Source organism: Cyrtonyx montezumae, unplaced genomic scaffold (assembly GCF_038088225.1).
Source record: "Cyrtonyx montezumae isolate F1298 unplaced genomic scaffold, pur_monq_1.0 scaffold_8, whole genome shotgun sequence".
NCBI lineage: Eukaryota > Metazoa > Chordata > Aves > Galliformes > Odontophoridae > Cyrtonyx > Cyrtonyx montezumae.
The window spans coordinates 110,129,435-110,147,842 of record NW_027072089.1 but is presented as its reverse complement, the minus strand read 5'-3'; the positions used below and the strand labels follow the sequence as shown (position 1 = coordinate 110,147,842).

At 35.2% G+C, this 18,408-nt stretch overlaps 1 protein-coding gene across 3 annotated transcripts in view; it reads right to left on the bottom strand.

The window, feature by feature from the left end:
* Window positions 1-18,408, bottom strand: part of ANKRD28 (ankyrin repeat domain 28) — a 106,691-nt gene that overhangs the window by 7,729 nt on the left and 80,554 nt on the right. For 2 of the 3 annotated variants that reach the window (XM_065753163.1, XM_065753162.1), the window contains exons 9-23: window positions 15,868-15,946; window positions 15,318-15,432; window positions 14,815-14,897; window positions 13,104-13,167; window positions 11,738-11,806; window positions 10,171-10,311; window positions 6,791-6,902; window positions 6,125-6,151; window positions 5,318-5,392; window positions 3,848-4,049; window positions 2,675-2,762; window positions 1,856-1,973; window positions 1,063-1,282; window positions 236-323; window positions 56-139 (exon numbers count right to left, since the gene is read on the bottom strand). In XM_065753163.1, coding sequence (XP_065609235.1) covers window positions 56-139; window positions 236-323; window positions 1,063-1,282; window positions 1,856-1,973; window positions 2,675-2,762; window positions 3,848-4,049; window positions 5,318-5,392; window positions 6,125-6,151; window positions 6,791-6,902; window positions 10,171-10,311; window positions 11,738-11,806; window positions 13,104-13,167; window positions 14,815-14,897; window positions 15,318-15,432; window positions 15,868-15,946 — 1,565 coding nt within the window. Of the gene's footprint in view, window positions 1-55; window positions 140-235; window positions 324-1,062; window positions 1,283-1,855; window positions 1,974-2,674; window positions 2,763-3,847; window positions 4,050-5,317; window positions 5,393-6,124; window positions 6,152-6,790; window positions 6,903-10,170; window positions 10,312-11,737; window positions 11,807-13,103; window positions 13,168-14,814; window positions 14,898-15,313; window positions 15,433-15,867; window positions 15,947-18,408 lie in introns of those variants that run through there. The other variant, XM_065753164.1, reaches the window with a different exon arrangement.

Genomic DNA, 18,408 nt, shown 5'->3' with positions numbered 1-18,408 from the left:
TTTGAGTCAATGCAACCACTACATACATTCTTCCACTATGCAGATGTACTCTTACCTTCCCTTTGAATCTGTTGAATTCACAATACCGGCACCTAACGTATCAATTAACATTTCTGCAGCACCTTCATTGTCATTTATCCTATAAAGAATTAAACAAGCTGTTATTTACAGAATGATAAATCTTTTGTTAAATACTGTGATTAAGTCTATGAAGAATAATTTTGCTTTTCCTTACACAGCACAATGCAATGGACTGAAAGAATTTCCTTCAATTTTCTGGAAAACTTCTTGTTCCAGGAGGAGTTCCACACAACTGTCATGACCTAAAGCAAATTTAGAGATAGGTGTTATTACATTCCAACTACAATTCAGTAGATTGCTTTGCTTTGATAAGTTATAAAGATGCTTCCTGTTTAAGGAATTCAAAGCTATCTGTATGCAAACGTCATTTTGTCACTGGTCTTCACTAATTACAGTTAATACAAAATCAAGTTTGAAGAACATGTACATGACTGCAGAATACAGTAAAATGTAAACATTTGCATTAGTGAAAATGAAAGTCATCCATAAATAGCCAGCACCTCCATGAGTATGTTAGTAGAAGATTCAGCTCTTATTAGTTAAATGATTTCCAGGTGCTGACTTAAATATAACACTGCATCCAGCAATATTAATGTATTGTTTTGTCCCTCAGCTATTCCCTCAAACTGCTGACTCCCTTTGCAGTTGCATCTACATTCTGACATCTAATTTCAGATTCCAGATAAATATGAAATACGATTTTAAGCAATACAGTGTCGACACTAAATTCACTGAAAAGGAAGATTTACAAGAATGTGATGATTACTGTTCTGGAAGTAATAAAAGAGTAAACACGACATGACAGCCCTGCACATTTTCACCTCCAAAATGCCCAACATAAAAAATATCTTATCTCCTTGGGTCATTTCATTGTTGAATACTTAACTGAGATTCGAAATGCTTTAGTAGTACTGGAAATCCTCTGTGAGACACTATGCCTACAAAGAGACACATTCCCCCCCAGGACACTTTCACGTTTACCATTGTAACAGGCCCAGTGCAGCGATGTATAGCCATGATTGTCTGCCACTGCAGGAACTGCATCCACAGATGTTGCTGACTGCAAGAGAGCTCCTAGAACACCTATATGTCCACATGCAGCTGACAAATGTATAGGGGTTCGTCCCCTACAATCTCGTAATAAGGACTTAGCACCATGTTGAAGTAGTGCTTCCACACATTCCTCGTGCCCAGTAACTGCCTGAGAGAAAGAAATGAAACAAGTTTGCAAACATTCACATGTAGTGTCAAGATACATAACTGAACTAAGCACACTGCAGGCAATGTCTTAAATATTTAATAACAAAATAACCACAGTTACTGTTTTTTTTATGTTAAGAAACAGCTACTCCTTTGAAATGGAGTGTACTTTTATATTCATGATTTCTTGGAATGATACCGAATGAGTCACCCATCTAGTTATCTGACAAAGATTACAACAAAACAAACCAGAAAACCCAAACCTATTTGGCATATATCATAATTTTCTTCCATCCATTAACAAGCTTCCCCCCACTCCATGACAAAATGTCGTACTTTGGGTCTTCTCCAGCCAGCAGCTTATAGCAACATCAAGACACTCAGGAAATCCAACAGAATTTTGAGGTTACGTAGCAAACAAGCAAAAGCTAGCCTTGAAAGCAACTAAAAAGAACATCTAAAGCTAAGATTGGAATTATGAAAATAATATGTTCATTAGTGCTGCAAACTAAGCCTGTATTTTAACTCAGTATGTACAATACTGGAAAAAAACGGAAAGGAAGAATTCTCTTACCCCTCTGTGTAATGCTGTCCTTCCCCACTTATCTTTGGCATCTACGTTTGCTCCTTTGTTAAGCAGTGAATAGACACAGTCCGTGTGCCCATTGAGAACTGACAACATCAAAGGAGTCCTATACAGAGAGAGAAACTGAAGTGTAATTTACATGGAAATTTAACAGACTAGTGCTCAGCTGAAATATACAAATCCTCTGTACACACACACACACACACACACACACACACACAGAAAATGGTTGAGGTTGGCAGAGACCTCTGAGCCCATCTGGTCCACCCCCTGTTCCAGCAGGAACACCCACATCAGCCTAGCCAAGCTCATGACCAGGTGGTTTTTGAAGATGCTCACTGAGAAAACTATAGAACCTCTCTGGGAAGCCACTGTGCTCTGTCACCCTTGAAGAAAAGAAGTGATTCCTGATGTTCAGATGGAACTTAGTGTGTTTCAGTTTGTGCCTGTTGCCTCTTATCATGGCACTGGGCACTACCAAAGAACACTGAAAATTTAGACTACTAATGAAGACTAGCAGCAAGCTCCTCTAGCACTACCTTCATTCCAAGAATGCCAGGAGATTCAAGAAAATTAACTTATTTCCACTAATTCTGAATTCCTGATTAAAGTATTCCCAGTTGAACAAGATACATTTCACAGCTGAAACTGTTTATTGCAAAATATGCACTCACTTGTCTCAGTTCAAATATTACCTCCTGTGAAAGCAACAAAGTAAAAGTCACCAATGTAAAATAGTATTTGGTTTTGCCCTTTTATAAAATGAGGTAATCTGTGAAAATTAGAATCTGTATTTTTAAAACTTACTGTCCATTTCCATCTTGAATGTCCACTGCGTTCTGTGGTTCTGCATTTCCTATCAATAGTCGCAAACATTCAGAGTGACCGTTTGTAGCTGTAAAACATCATTAAAATACCAGTTTTACAAGAACTGTCTACAAATATGCAGATGAAATAGAGCACTATCTTGCTCACTCTAACACTCAATAGTTTGAGAAGCCAGTGTACAGCTTTATCACTGATATAATTGAAATTAAAACAAAAAAAAAAACCATGAACACTCAATGATTTCAGATATGAGATATTCTCAATTATTTAGTATCACACAGAATCAATTGCAAACATCAGTTCCCAACAGATATTTGTTTTTTAGCATACAAACAGGGCTGCACACATTAGCTGTAGGAATGTATGCTTATACACTGTCCACAGGAAGGAATAATTAAGTATAAGAGTCAGCACAATTTTTACCTGTGCTTTAAAACAAGCAAACACATACACAGACAATCATACATGGAATTTGATTGCAAGTGTAGCCATGTAGCTTGTAACAATAATGTCAATTCAAACAACCCTATTTTCAAAGACAAGAAAAAATTGAGAATAAAGCATGACTGTCAGACTTTGAATTGATAGATTTCTTGGAAAGGCAAAAAATACTACAAAATTTTGTTGTTATTTGAAAATATGTAAGAAGTTACATGAAACTCGGAAGAAGCAAAACAGTTTTCAAGTCACTTCTCAAACTGACTGGAATATTTTACTGCCAAAAGAGGCAACACAAACACATATCTATATTTGGGCTGTGTGAAAGATGAGAAGAGAAGCAAGAACATACTGCTGACACCTCTCAGTACAACTAGTCTTGCTAGCTGAATGGACAAGGTTGGAACTAAATGGTTTTATGTCCTGTCTAACCCATACCATTCCACACACCCTTTTAGGCAGTAGCAGAAAACAGCAATGCATAAGCTAAATCATTTATGAGCTTAATACAGGTTTCTACCCTTAAGTGCTTTGTTACCACTAGTAATATAGTCTATACCTCTAGGTATATAAAGATCCAGAGGTCTTAACAGTAACCTAAAAGTCATCATCCATTCCTAAACATAATTTCTTAGAACATAAAGAGACTTCGAAAGATGAAGGAAAATCTACTTCAAAAGCCAAAATTTTAAGAGTCTGTCAGTTAGCACAAACCTGCTGCGTGTATTGGGGTCCTCTTTACAACATAATCTTTCACCAAGATTGATGCTCCCTGATTAATGAGCACATCTACACACTCAACGTGTCCCTTGAAGGCAGCAAGATCCAGTGGTGTCCTTCCATTATTATTCCTCACGTCAAGGTCTAGCAGTGACTGTACGAGCACTTCCAGAGCTTGATGATGGCCATGGTAAGCCTAAGAGAATAAGAAAATATTTCAGTTTTCCCAGGATTATGTAAAGGAAACAGTGAAGAGAGTATTTTCCTTTTCACATATGGAAGAGCTCCTGATGCAGCATATGAATCATTACAAAGTATTTACAACTAATTCCAAAAACTCCTTCAGCAGGGAGGTCGGTGCTTTTTCATTTCATTCTTCAAATAAACAACAAAGTATTTTCATACAATTTTCTATGCCTCCAGTTCGTAAAACCATCAGTATTCTGAAGACCACGTTTCATTCTTTACATTAAAGTTACATCATTCTCACACTATTTTGAGTGACATACGCAAACGTAACTAGTATCTATGAGGTTTTAAATAAAACATTTTGGGGAAAAAAAAAGTGTAAAGTTCTGTAGGTAAAAATACAGTACAATTAGCTACCATCACTGGTAAAAATAAAAGGGGCTTAAAAAATGAAACAGTAAAAGACAAGAATGGACATATAAGGATAAAACAAAATAAAACATCGAAAATGTAGCTCTGTCTTTACACTTAACATCAAAATAAGTGATGAAAATAAACAACTACAACTATGGTTTTATGCTTCCATAGTAAACTCTGAATTTCTTCTCATAGATACGGAACCCCTATTCCCAGAAGAAAAACTCATTTGCAGGAACAGTCTCTTCAACTGGTTTCTTTTACCAGTATGAGATTAGTTTTCCCTTTGCCATATATATAGCAATATACGTACTACATGAGACCTAGGCTATTTTCAGAAAGTACATTGAGGTTTTTTCCACTGCGAGGACTCCAGTGAAAAGAATAAAGTTACATATTGAGCTGTTTTTCAGGTCCCAACTTCTAGATGTTTCAACAGGTTATTTTCTCCTACTGTTTCTGCAATCTTTTCTTGAAGCACTGAAGATAAACATTTCTTATAATAAATTATGATGGTTAAAAAATGCAAAAAGCAAAAAACAAAAACATTATTCATAGAACATGGTTTTATAAAAGTTTAAATAATATAACTCATAACATAAATCTTAATTGTAAGATTCAAAGCAAAGGCTGTTCCACAGGGCAAGCTTCAAGGGAAAGGCAAAAATCATCCTGTATGGGACATTCAGGAGGATTATGCATTGTATTTTCAGGTTTCATTGATTTTACTGGCCTACTTCAAAACAAAACAAAAAACCCACCAAAACCAAAACCAACCACCAGCAGAATAAATCAAAACCACATCATCAACTGCTTGCAACTAGAGGAGGTCTCATCACTGACTACTGAAGTACTTACTGCTAAATGTAGTGGACTTATAGGTGCTCTGTTGTCTGAATCGTTCAGCATGTCAGTACCTGATGTTTCCATTAGCTTAACAGAGAAAGTCTGAGTAAGTACAAAAACTTGTTACCTTTAAAAGCATTCAGCAATAATTGCTAGCTTCCAGTACACACAAATTAAAAAATAAAACAGAAAGAATTATAGTTTCCTTAACAATTCTGGATCCATTCCAACCTTTTAATGGCTTTGAACTGCAATTACTGCAACCCCTCCCCCATATTCATCTCCTAAAGTTACTTAATTTTGTGTAATAATGCAATAATTAAATAAGAAATGAGTGTAAAATTAAGCTTCTTCCAAAGCAATCGTATGAAATAAAATAGATGACACTCATACGAAGGGAAGTTCAGAACTGGTGAGAAGAACAATTGCAAGGAAAAAAATGTATACATTCCTACTTGGTGCTTTCAAATGTTTTTCAACTTTTAATCCCGGGTCTTTTTCACAACTGTATTTAGTTTATTACAGTGGCAGAATTCAAAGTGTTTGAAGAACACCCAATACATTCAGTTCACTAAGTTTTCACAATCACAGTTTTACACCAGTCATACAATAGGTTAAGCCAACTCACAGCTTAAAAATTTTTTTTGTATTTTACAATGCCAAACTGCAATGAAATCTACACTGCAACTGAAATTAAATAATACATCCAGGCACTGAAGGATATTTGATTAAGTCTGACAATAGGGAGCAGTATTTTTAAAATGGCACATTCCCTTTTCCTGCACAGTACTTTAAAAGTGAGAAATCAAACACACTTACCACATCTAGAGGCGTTTCACTCGCAATCTGCAGTTAAAAACATTCCGAATTTTATATTTTAATACATTTGAACATAGAAGTACAATCTGCACAAAAATATTACGTTGTACAACACAGAGCAGGCAAAATTATCTCATTCAAGTAAGATGCATGTTTTTGCAAAGGGATCCACCAAACCTAATCAAGGCCCTTCTACCTAAAATTGGATTGTAAGGCCATTAGTTTACCCTATGTACTTTAAGGCAGCCTTACTTGACAGGTTTTCTCTACTTTTTAATTTACTCCTTCAGATGAAATCCATGAAATTTCTTAACACTCATCTGAAGGTTATTTCACTTCAACCATAAAGAAAAAATTTAACTGTTTTAACAGAGTCTAAATTAAAAAAACAAAACAAAAACCCAAAGCAATGTAAAACTAACATCAGGTATCTTCAGCCATTCTTACTATTCATCTCAGAATATGCTACCTTTTAACAACGGTATCTAGCATCTTGCCTCTATTTTCAGAGTACCAAGTGTTTAAAGATTTCTTCTCCCAGGGACTGAAAACCACTAGCAACCTAAGCTGACATGAAGAATGAAGGTGGAGGAATGCCCTGGCCTTAGCATCGTGCTCTGTGAGGACAGCTGTTACATCCTTCACCTGTAATAAAAGTTTCCTTACCAATTCAAGACACAAGCGATGACCATAGGCAGCAGAATAATGAACTGCATTGTATCCTTGCTTGTCTCGGATCCCCGGATTGGCATCATTTCTTAGCAAGTATTCCAGGCACCTGTTTAGATTGAAATATGGAACCATATATCTAAATGTTGAATTTCAAGCTTATTTTAAAATATTATAAATCATCCCAACTCAATTGGAAAAAAGAATGCAGTAAAGATTAGTAATTTAATATACAATATTGGCTGGGACTAAAGAACATCTGAGTACACCGAGTGCTAAGATCAATCACAAAGTTTCCAAAATCTGAAAGAACCTCTCTGTGTACATCCAGAACCTTCTGAATCATGACTTGGCTACAACTAATATTCCATGGCTATTTTCCTCTTAGCTAATACAGTTGCTGATACTTTTGTTAATACAAATTATTACTATTTTTGTATTTTATACGATCTACCAGTATGTTTTTCTGCACTTAATATGGAAGGAAAAGAGCTAACAGCTGAGTGCTTCAGAATCTAGTCCAACAGAGCCACAGTGACCAGACACTAATGTGTTGATTTATATATATACACACTCTAAACACAGTTGATGACATACTCATATCCTACCAATCCTTCCTCTTGTAACTTGAGGTTGTAAGGCAGATCAGCAGTTTCAAGTACCGACACTCAAGCCAGGAGGATGAAAAATGGGACAGTGATGTCAGCTCTCTCTTAAAGAACTAGTACTATGTTTTTGTTAAGAAAGACTTCACACACGAACACTACATGATTCCTATTCGTTAATAATTTCACGTTGTTCACCATTTAACCAAAGTTTTGCAGAGCTTAAAAACAAGAAACACCAGTGGCCGTATGTATATGAGTTTCTATACGTTTGTCCTTTGTGAATTTGTTCATGCACAGAAAACTCAATGTGCTTTGCAAGAAGTGAAGTCTTCTAGAAGTTCTCAAGTAGCATGCCAACAAATATAAAACAAATCAATAGTTGTACTGTTTCTTCTCGTCCATAAAGATTAACTTCCCATCTTCTGAATACCCGAGTGCCTTCAAAAGGCCTCTCAAAAAGGAGATGGAATCAAAATTTCTGAAAGCCCAAATAAATCCAACTTATTTCACGTTTATTTGGTGGCGTACTACTACATAATTTTAATATATATAGAAAGATCACGCTTTTTCCCCTAACATGATGCTTAGTTTGCTTTAGTCTGTGACCTTCTCCAATATGTCAAAGTAAGGCTTACTGGTGTACATTCCAGTTCTGAAGCACTTGCAGACAGGAACAAACAGGAAAATAATTTTCAACAAAAATGTCCTTGTCTCTAAATCTGGTCTTTAAAGAATCTGAACAGAGACCATAAAAACACTTAAATACATCTGGAATTTCCATATACCTGTAGATCACTTCCTGATACTTTTCCCAGGCTTTGTATTCCAAATCAGTGATCATTTTTAGCTTAATTCCTATTCTAAATATGAGCTGAGCAGCATTGGCTTTCCAGCTGTTCCTAATCATCTTGTTGAATCAACATTAAAAGCTTCTTCCTTGGGCTATTGTGCTCCATAGTCTGTCCTTCAGAGAGTCAACTGTTAATCAGAACACCAATACCACATGGCTTCTCAAGACAACTTTTTTAGTTATCTCCTAAAGCTCTGCAACATTACACTCATAATTTGCAACTGTCCCTTTCATAAGGCAGGCAGAAAAAATTGCACCATTTGAAGAACTACTGCAGTTTGGAAGTTTTCTAAGCAAACATGAAGCTAAAATTAATCTTAACCCAACAGGTGATAGCAGCTGGTTTAGCAACAGGGGTCAGTGTATTAGTTTAAGGACGAATGCATTAGTTTAGGAAAAGGAATCAGTGAGTGCTAGCTCTAACACTTCCCAGTTTAGCTGTGCTTGGTGTGTGAACAGCCATGTTTTTCTCAATGATGCTGCTTCATGGGAGCACTGGAATCACAACAGCCTACTTTTACCTTGCACCCAGTGGGTGCAAGGACTTCTTCCTCAGATTTCACATATATTGTTTTGGGTTATAGTGCACTAAGATAGAAAGTTGCTCATTTTGATGTAACAAGCAATAGCAATGTGCCCAGTTGGGGAAAAACAGCTAATGGTCAGCTGAAAGTCACTGCGATGAAGCTGATGGTGGAAAAAAAGAGAAGTGGTTTGAGACCACCAGAGGCAACTACCAAGCATGCCCAAAAGGACATTACCATATATTAATGAATGAGTTTTTGGGAAAGAATGAATATGTATGCCAATGTATTGCATATTGCTGTCTTAACTGTTTATGTGTAGAACCTGAACTCTGAGAAGGCATGCTTGATTTGTCAAGTCATCCGGTGTGTATTGTGAGGAATAAAAGGAATGCTGCTTTCTCATACCACACTGGAATCAGAGAGTTTTCTCCCCGGATTTCGGATGACACATGTTAAAAGTGCAGTTGAAGCAGTACTATTTCAACAAATTCCAGAAGAAACTGAATGCATTTATAAAGAATGTCAGACAGTCTTCTTTTGAAATCTGTCTTTACATAAAAAGGCATTTACTTTAAACACGAGTTACACAGCCATGAAAGTATTCCGTATTTATCCTTCAGAATCCCACATGCAAGTTGTGTGCCTCATTCCAAACGGCTACCTCACCTTTTAAACATTGCTGCACTCAAATAAGATGATATGGCACCAAAAAGCATTACTTTCCAGGAAGGTGCTGCTGTATGCATTTGTAATGGGATGCTGCGCACTGGTCTGTTTTGACCTACACATGAATGAGCATGCACAGAAGAGACTCTCCCCTAATGTCTGTTACACACACAATATCTGATACTCAACACACCTCATCAATTTTGTCTATCTCCATAAGCTTCATGTGTATGCACTGAAGTAATTTCAAATTCCATTAAGTATAATAATTAATTACAAAACTAACACACATAAAAGGCATTTATGGATTTATGAAGGCTTTTGGATGCATTTCGTTGATACAAGTTTAACTACTTCACAAAAATTTCTGATAACAAGACAGTTGTTATCAGAAACAAACACAAATAGTTTAATCAAATCCCAAACAGATAAAGTGGTATTTAATGTCTAGTTCATCTTTATCCTGACGTAGGCCTACTGTCCGTCACAGATTAGTTCTACTACTTCAGAACAGGTGGGATCAAAAACTGTGCACCATCGGGGCATCTGCATTACAGAATGTAATTAAAAAAAAATTACAACACATTGAACAAGCCACCTCCAGTTTTAACCTTTAAAAAAATATAAAAGATATATTCAGCAAAGTTGATGGCAGAATGCACCCAAAAGTCCCTGCTCAGATGTTTCTAAGGATAATTTCTGTAGGACAAAGCATGCCACACTTACTTTCCATCTGTGTCTGATGCAGCTGCATAGTGCAGAGGTGTACAACCCCTCTCATCAAGGTCGTTCACACTAGCTCCAGATCCCACAAGGGCAAACAGGCACTGATAATTACAATTGGCAGCAGCATAATGGAGTGGAGTTCTTTAGTACACATTTGAATAAAAAGTACAATGGTAAATAACAGCAAAATAATACTAGAGAGACAGAAAATGCAAACGAAAATGAAACTTAAATCCTCCTTTCCCTTTTTACAAATATTTGCAGTAAGGAATGCATAATACAATATTAAAAATTATCTTCTAAGGGCCATTTAATAACACAGACTATCTAGGAGACATGTCTGTCAGCTAGCATATACAATGCATTATGAGACTTTTATATGAATTTTCTTGTTTAAACATCAAGAGAAAAATAGTTTACATTAGACATTTTTGGTTAAATAGGTGATTCCAGCTACACAACAAATACGGACAAGTTCAAGAATTGCACAGCAACTAAACAAGGTCAAAACAGCAGTTAGCGAGTCAATATTTTCTACAAAAATATATTTTTAGCTAATAGAGGCATGCAGTATTTCTAACTATAATAACATATCAGAGGCATTACTGAAGGAAAAGCTTGAAAACATACATTGTTTTCTTGCAACAAAATCATGACATGTTGAAATATTAATTCCGATGAATCACATCAAGGGAAACTTATTCCATCTTCAGTTCTCAAAATAAAGCATTTTAGCACCATAATGATACAGAATCCCAGTTTCTATTTACAAATACTGATTGCTACTACAAATTTTTCAATTTTGAGGGTAGAAGGCATTTCAAATGTTCTACTTCTCTCCTCCAGAATTTTTTTTCTTAAGTTTTAACTATTTTCATTGTTTTCATCCATGGAAACAATTGTTTTCTGTAACAGGCAAGTTAAAACCAAACAAAACAAAACTGTCAATGAGAGAAGTTGTGACAAACAACTGTTGCTTTCTCAGGAAAGAACAGAAGAATTCAAAGCAAAATACAACTCTATATCCCTTAACATTTCCCTCATGAGCTACTCCTGCCACTCACATCCTGGAACATCTGATCTTCCAGGATGTGAATGGCAGGAGTAATGCAATGATTTCAGGATGTGATGTGAGATTTTGCACAAGTAGTGGCTGTGCACTCTGAAGTTAAATAATTCTACACTAAAAATAGAAATTAATGTCATTGCAAACAAGTTCTGGGCACAAACAAGGAAAAGAACAATAATAGACAAATATAACAAGAGGAAGATAAGGAAGTTATAATAAAAACAAACAGACTGATATATTATTTGGAAAACACTGCTAATGACATTGAATGAGTGAAATATAAACTCATTAAATTCATGTTCTAAGCAATGAAGGCTCTTAACACTGCAGCTGAGTAGGTAATGCAGTCATTAATACTTACTTTTAATACAGAATACTTTATGAAGGACATAATTTTTTAAGAGCACATAAGCTGAAATGCACGGGTTTGCCCTCGTAGCAATATGAGTTTTCTAACACTTCAGAAACCCTTCAAAATATAATTCTAAAATTTCTTACCTCCCAAATCTGTCCTTTTTGTTGAAATCTGCACCAGTATTCAGCAAAAGATTTAGGCACTCCAAATTCCTATTAAATCAATGCAATATTGCTTGTGATTGCAGATTACAGTTTCTTAATGTTGGCCTTTATAACTGCCAGAACTGCTACAAATACATCTTAGATGGTATTCTTATTACAACTGAACCACACAAAAACTTTTGAAAAGTATATTTGCTGTGAATTTCTATATGTAATATACATTTCATAGTTGCCAGAACCAAATCAGAAAAGAACACAAATTTTTTCATGACCACGTACAGAAACTGTATTGATATCAAATGGCACGCATACAGGACATGGACATTAACTCTTAATAGAAAATTCAATTTTTAAAATAAAATAAAGTAAAATAAAAACTATACCTGAACAGCACATGATTTTAGCTACCAGGATTCCAACACAGAAACAAGTTTTTAAGCTATATATTTGAAGCTCAAATGTAAGTTGCAATGTAATGCAAATATTTTACTTAAGCCATTCATTTTCAGTACAATATGATCACAGTAACAGATGTACAATACTGCCTCTTTAAACAAAATCTTAATAACTTTTCTAAATTGGAGATGAATGAGGGAATGAGTCACAAATCATGTGCTTTTATATGGAAAGATAGCATTTTAACCTTACCATTTGTAACAAGAATGTACCTAACAAGTAACTTTTCACTGAGGATGATTATTTAGCAGTATTACTTAAGTAAGATCGAAAATGAAAATATCATTATAATGGAGTTTTTGTGTCCCACAAAGTGTATCATGAAATTTATTACCCAATTCTTCCAGGCAATTTTGAGTAGCTGCTATAGATAACCTACAATACAATAACAATAATCAATATAGGTCACAACTCAAGTGATGAACAAGTAGTTCTGACCACTTCATCCATCTAAACTGTGGAATTTAATTACGGCTTATAATTTCGCTTGATTGATCTTTTGTTTATGGATATGGTAAAATGTATTTCCTAAAGTTGCTTTTCCTCACCTCATATCCTACAGTGATCTAGCAGGGCACAACATCTTCGCAATTGTACCATCACCCATGGGAAATTAAAAAAAAATCCAGTTCATCCCCAAGCATAAACCTAAGATAAAGCTGATGATACCTGGACACTGTACTCCAGTAATACTTATAGAGCTGAATATTTAATTATTTTTTATTGCTTGTAGATGGAATTCATCTTGAAATTATTTTCACATTTACATAATTCCAAGGGGAGAGCATAGGAGAAATGCAAAGAAGAAAGAATAATAATAATAAAAAAAGGAATGATCAGCAATTAAAAAATGAACACAAAAATACAAACATGAATACTTTTTACATACCCTCCAGCTGCAGCTGCGTGAAGACAAGTTCTACCAAAGTCATCTGGTGTGTCTATGTCAAAACCTATAAATCAAGTATTTGTAAAGCAGTTATGCAACGCAGGCTTCCACAAAACTGTTCTCGTGTACCCTTAAGAGAAAATGCTTGCAAAGCAAACTTCACAGCTACTTGTAAAAAAACACTGAAGCACTGAAAACACAACTCAGTTTCAAATGAGAAACTAGTTATTGATATTTGCAGTGTTCTGAAAAACATACAAATAAAACTGAAAAGGAAAAAGTAAAACACAATTTGCAATGTTGAGGTAAGAAGCAGTGTTCTTCCTCATTTAACTACTAGTATTTCTGTGTAATTCAGTACTGGACATAATATCCATGAATATAATAGGAGAACTTCAGAATAAGCTAGAACTTCTAAATGTTTTACAGATAACTTTTTCTTTCAAATAAGGAGGGAGGTACCAACACTACCAAATCCAGAAGCAATTTACACTTCATCCTTTGCTTTAGCTCTCTAGTCCCAGGCAAAGACCTTCACTAAGCTGGAGATCCACAGTTAATGTTAACATTTAAGCCTTAACTTTGCCCTGGTATTTCTATGAGAAAGACAGTCCTCAAGCCATGCATTATAAAATAAGTAACTAAAAACCAGTTGGTCAAACTTATCTTCATTAGAATAGGTATTTGAAGAAAAAAGCTGTAGCAGGAAAGATAAAGTCTACATAGTCAAATAAAAGAAATGGTACATCTCAAGCACCTCAGACAAACTGTGTTCAGGAAATTATATGCTCAGGACAATCCCTCTTTTTTTTTTTAATGATTTGACACCAATTAGCACACACATACTCTTCTACTCACAAACTCAGCGTTCCCTAATTCATTCTTAGCCTGTTGTGCTGCAAATAAGGAATTTATAAAGGCTGTATCTGAATTACACATCACAGAGTAACACAAGTGTTGGAAAAAAATAAGCAAGGGCACAAACTCTCTCCTCTGAGCAGTATTAGCTACAGGAAAAAAAACCCACAAAACTGACTTCTGTTTTAAGTGACCTGCAAAAATCAGCATAAGATCCACTCACACAGAAGCAGTAATTAATTAGAAAAACTGAAACTACTTCCCATCTTAACCAGAACTTGGACTGATGAATCTATACTTCCTCTGAATTATTTCATGTAAATAAAACTTCCCTTACTCCATTCCATACGCTCAACTTCAACTTGTTTTTAAGCAAGAAATTACATTAACAATAAAATAACAATGCAAATTTCTAAATGAGCAGTCACAGAGTCTTCAGAGCTATCACACTGTCTGCTAAAGGAATAGGCAAGAATAAACAAACTTGTATGAAACTGAAGACATAATGGAAGGGACATGAAAGATGTTGGATAAAGTGATTAGAACATTAGCCTTTCTTCTTGAAGTCATATTAAGCCTGAACCAGTTACTCCAGCACTTTGGCCACTTAGAAACAGTGTCTCTATAGCTTATAAAATATTGTTTAATGTGGATTATTTTTTTCATGGAAAGAAATTACTTCAGTACAAGTTTACATTCACTTTTCCCACAGACAGTCCATTAAAACAAAATACAAGCTGTACCCAGGCTACTAGTAAGCTCTAAAGACTCCTGTATATTATTAAATTAAGAGTTATTCTATGGAATAAAAATTAATTATAAAGCCATCAGAGGATTTTAAAGAGCATCCTACCTGATGAAAGGAGCTTTCTGCAGCAGTCTGAAAATCCACTTAATGCTGCCAAATGGAGAGGAAACATCCCATGTATACCCCGCCTAAGATACATCATAATCAGGTATCACACTTTCATTACAATTGAAATAAAACAATCATGACTATGTCAAAGTGAACGTGCATAGCTTGCTCACCAAACTACCTAACTAATCTATAGAAAAGCCTCACATATTAATTGCTTTCTTACTAGGCAGGGTGTACTAATTCAGTGCAACAGTCTATTAAAACTTCCAGAGATTTTATTTCAAATACACTGCTTTACAGAGAAAAAAAAAACATTTCCTTTTTATACAGGTTGTGATGTGTTATGCAGACACTTAAAAGGACAGTACAGGATAACACAAAGTATTTCCTGTTTCAAACTGTAGACAATGTGTAAAAAATCCTAGTAGTCTTATTAGTCTAATAAATACAACTCTCAATTCTCTCAGCTTGCACTCATGTCAGCAAATGTTACCTACTTTGCAGTGTCAGCACCACTCGTAATCAGCGTGTTGATTAATAGCTCATGGCCATATCTAGCTGCTATGTGCAAAGGAGTATTTCCATTCTTATCTTCACAGTCTATTTCCGCTCCTAAAATATAAAAAAAAAATTAACTAAGAATATGTATTGGCATACAGATATCTTTGTCAGAAAAACAGCACTGATAATAATTTCAGCAACATTAGTGGTTGTCTAGTAATAACTGCTCTGAATTTAGTATAAACAATAAGCAAAATGGAGAGAAGCACTATCTAATAATATGGGACAAATGTTCTGCAACTTCGCTTACGAAAAACAAATCAGCTCTTCCTATATTCTGAAAAGTAATCAGCTCTTCAATGCAATTTGACAAACTTTATAGGCAGATATACTGGACTCCACCATTAACCCAACTACTACTGGACAATAGATATGAAAGAGACTTTCAGTATGCTGCTGTCAATACAAAGGAGGAAAACATATGAAATACTGCTATATATGAACTACTCCTTCCCATGTGTTTTGTGTTTGTTTTTTTTTTTTTACCATTTTGAATGATGGTTTGAGATCTTGAAAATCTTCCGTGAATTGCTGTCATGTGCAAAGGTGTCTTCCCATCTTTACTCTGCAAAATTAAAAAAAAAATAGTGTTGGCTTTTTGCCAGCAAAAGTAATCCATCAGACCTGACCTCCGCTCCCTCCTTTATTCTCCTCCTGAGCAATTCTGCAAGATGGATGCTGGCAGTAAGAAGTCAGCATGACATGAAAAACTCTACAAAAGAGGCGCTCTTAATCACTCTTTCAGCTCCGAGTGACAACCCACTGATGCCCTTTCACTCACAATTATGCCTTTACGATAAATGCTCTCAAGGGGATGATATCAGCACACAGTGTTAACAACAAGCCCATGCCCAACTCTCCCCTCACCCCGGTCTCAAATAATACAATGCTTCTTTACATAAAATTTGTTTCTTGAAAGAAAACAACTGTATTTACTATGGGTGTTTACACATTAAAAAGCTCGTATGTTCCATCAGAATTTCTGTAAAGTGATACTTGTAAGTAATTTATCATAAGCCACAAATAATGCTTCTATAGAACTATTCAACCATAATAAGTATTATACATCTGAAACACATACCAAGAGTGCACTTAGTCACTCACCCAGTAAATATGCTCTTCAAGTAGGCCAACAATAATGCACAAGTGACTTGCAATTTTAAACAGCACAATCTAAATGTGCTTACAAAAACAGGTTTTTTTTTTCCTGTTATCATTTCTTTATAACTTTTTTTTCCTGTACTTGATCATAGATAATGGGAAAGCCTTAATGCAGAAGAACTTTTACAAATGCACACAAAAATTGTACTCAAAAATATCTTTGGACGCAAACACATTGTGCATCTTTACATTTTAAACATTGTTTTTGAAGATTAAAAACATTCAGAAAAGTCAAAGTTAAAAAAAAGTGAAAGATGGGAGGAGGATCATAAAACATGAACAGATGTATTGTCATAGTTTGCTGCTGTGCAAAAGCAACTTCCCATCTTTAATCTTCATTTGGAACCAATCGACAAACCCTCTAAGGACATACGTGGTACTGAAAATCTACTATGGACTGTTTTAGACGGACCTGGAAATAACCCAAAAGACACATCCACATATCCACAACAGCAGCAAAGGAACACAGAAAAAGAAATTTAATTCCACTTGAGGAACTGGACAATCAATTTTGCTTCAGGAACTTCTGCCACAGGCAGCCTTAAATGCTAAACAAACATAATGTGACAATTTCTCTACGCAAGTAAGCTTTATCTTCTTTCATTTTTTTTTAAGAATTTTCTTGTAAAGTCCATCTACACAGCAGTTTAATTCTATTCTCTTTATGCAACCAGTAATATTCTCCATGTTCAAATAGTTTTGTCCTTTAATAATATACATATATTTATAAGCCTGGTGTCTCTTTCCCTCACTTTTCTCTTCAGAATAAAATAAATTAATTAAAGAAATATGACCTTATAAAATAAGCTTAGTATGAGAGAGTGACCAAAAGCTGCTTTGATAAGTAACATTCTAAAGTTTAAATGGGGAAGCTAAGAAAGCAAGGAAATAAACCAGTCAAGTCAATAAGACACAGAAGAATTTCAGGGCTTAGATGAAGAAACCTGCAACCTCACTGGCTGAGCGGTGCTAAAACTCTACCTCAGAGAAGAAAAAAAGTAGATCCAAGTGTACTAATGAAGTACCTCACAGGGACTTTAGGAATAAATTAACGCAGCAGTATTAGAAACTAAAGTAGAGTGGTGATAGAGTGAGAACCCTCAAAAGCAACGCAACATCTTGCAAAGGACAGCAATAAAATGATTTTGTAGTGCAAATGACACAACATAATCAATATGGGATTTTTTTTAAATACGTTCTGTTCAAGTTTTCTTAAAAAGGTATATAACACAGATTTTTGAGACATTCTGCATTCCCTACTGGAACTACCTTGTAAGAACTACTTTGAACATCAGCCTCAGAAACTAGAAACTGAACTAGCTTTGTTTCAACAAATACTTAGTAGGAAGGCTCTAAAAGCATCCAATTCTGGCTTTGCAATTACTAGCCACACAACTTATTTTAACTTAATTTCCTTTTGATGTTTTTTAAGAAATTATTCTTCTGATTAAATCCGATATTTATCTTCATATGCCTTTCCAACGAAGCAGAAGAACAGAACTTTTTTTCTTTGTCTCTGTATTGGCTCTTTCCAGAAGTGCATGTGTTAACTTCCCACATACAAACTAAGGCTGCTCGTATCTTCAGGCCAAGATGCACAGACTGAACTAAGTCACACTGGTAGAAATTCACAGAAATGCTATTGACAAGAATGGCAGTGGAGAAATGTATGTTAGTACACAAACAAGGGACAAATTATACTTACAAGATGAGATTGCTTGAAAACCCTGAACAACCCTACATGATTAATTTTTGCACTTCATAGTTTTGCTACTTTGTCAATCACATCATTTGTAAGTTACAGTCAGCCTATAGCTTAAAACTACTAACCCATTCCATTGTAGAGATCTTTTCTGAAGCACAGCA